Genomic DNA, 1,700 nt, shown 5'->3' on the forward strand with positions numbered 1-1,700 from the left:
GTTACCAACATGAGCATCTTTCCTTTCACAAGACCATTTCCCAGTTCCCTTACTGATGCATCCAAAAATGAGTTTCCAAACAAACTAAATCAATACAGTGTTGTCTTTGGACCAGCTGGGAGAAACCAACCTAAGTAACTAAGTAGAGCTACTACTCCTACATATATAACCATTCAATGTGATAGGTCCTGACATTTCCCAAGTTGGGTTGTACTTATGGGAAGCAGAAGAGATTTTCGTTTATTCTTACTTACTGTCAAAGTGATCACAATTTCAATTATAAAATATTATTTAGTAGGTATTACTGCTGTCTGCTGAAAAAAGAAAATAATACCCTTACATGGTAGAGTCACATCTCCCATGGTAGCCAAGGTAATGAATGAATGCTCTACAGAAGTAGTAGTAGAATTTTGTTCAGTGAGGTAGATAATACATCCAGTTCTATTTTAAATGTCAGATGCCTGAATAGAGAAGTCCAAAGAGCAGATGGATATATAGTTTTAGATCTCCAAAGATAGAGCCAGTTAGCAAAGTCTGACATAATGTCCCTGTTTGCTCAGTCTTTTTATAGCTACCTTTATGTCTTTATTTCTTAATGTATATATGATGGGATTTAAAATGGGAGTGATAGCAAAATCAGCAATGAACAGGTATTTATCAACTGATGATGTGGGGAAAGGCCAGACATAGAGAAACATGCATGGAGTGAAAAAAAGAACCACCACAGTGATGTGAGCTGACAGAGTGACAAATGCTTTCGATAAGTCTCCTGAAGAACGTTTCCAGACAGTGACCAAAATGAAGATGTAGGAAAGAATTAGCAAGAAGAAGGTGCCCATGCTCATGAAGCCACTGTTGGCAGCAATAATAAACTCAAACCTGTCTCCATCTGTGCATGCAAGTTTTATGATCCTGGGAAAGTCACAGTAAAAGCTGTCTACTTCATTAGGACCACAAAAGGGCAAGTTTATAATGAAAGCAAACTGAGACATAGCATGGATCACCCCAGTTACCCAGCCAGCGATTACAAATGAAACACATATTTTAGGATTCATGATGTTCAGGTAGTGAAGAGGCTTACAGATTGCTGTGTACCTGTCAAATGCCATGGCTATGAGTAACACCATCTCCACTCCTCCCAAAATGTGGATAAAGCATACCTGTGTCATGCAGCTTTGGAAAGAAATAATCTTGTATTCACTTAAAAGGTCCCTAATCATCTTTGGGACTGTGGTAGAGGCAACCCCCACATCAATGAAAGAGAGGTTGGCCAGCAGGAAGTACATAGGAGAATGTAGGTGAGAATCAAAAATTACCAAAAAGAAAATGAAGAGATTTCCCAGGATGATCCCTAAATAAATCAAGGAAAAAATCAACATGAGAAAAACTTTAGTTTCCCAAGAACTAGAGAGTCCCAGCAACACAAACTCAGAAACCACAGAATTATTTAGTCTATCCATTGACTTGGGCAGGAGAGCTGATTTTCAAATCACCTGAGGATAGAAAATGATTAAAAAGATACAATCAGTGGTATAAATGTAAATTTCCTATTTCTTGCTAGTTGTTCTTTGGTGTACATATCCTGAACTAGAAATAATTAAATAAGATAAGAAAAAAAGGATATAGAAATGTTGTGGTGGTTAAGAGAATGATTACATAAAAACAGAAGAAAATTATTAATATTTTAGATGGAGATAAAT

The 1,700-nt window shown here is 36.8% G+C and overlaps 1 protein-coding gene across 1 annotated transcript; it reads right to left on the reverse strand.

The window, feature by feature from the left end:
- Positions 1-524: 524 nt before the first annotated feature.
- On the reverse strand, positions 525-1,460 carry LOC116867438 (olfactory receptor 4F21-like). Its single transcript, XM_032857073.1, has one exon. It carries the CDS (start codon positions 1,458-1,460, stop codon positions 525-527), a length of 936 nt encoding a protein of 311 aa, XP_032712964.1.
- Between the last annotated feature and the right edge of the window lie 240 nt (positions 1,461-1,700).

This window comes from Lontra canadensis, unplaced genomic scaffold, assembly GCF_010015895.1.
Source record: "Lontra canadensis isolate GAN:19392208 unplaced genomic scaffold, GSC_riverotter_1.0 scaffold12, whole genome shotgun sequence".
Lineage (NCBI taxonomy): Eukaryota > Metazoa > Chordata > Mammalia > Carnivora > Mustelidae > Lontra > Lontra canadensis.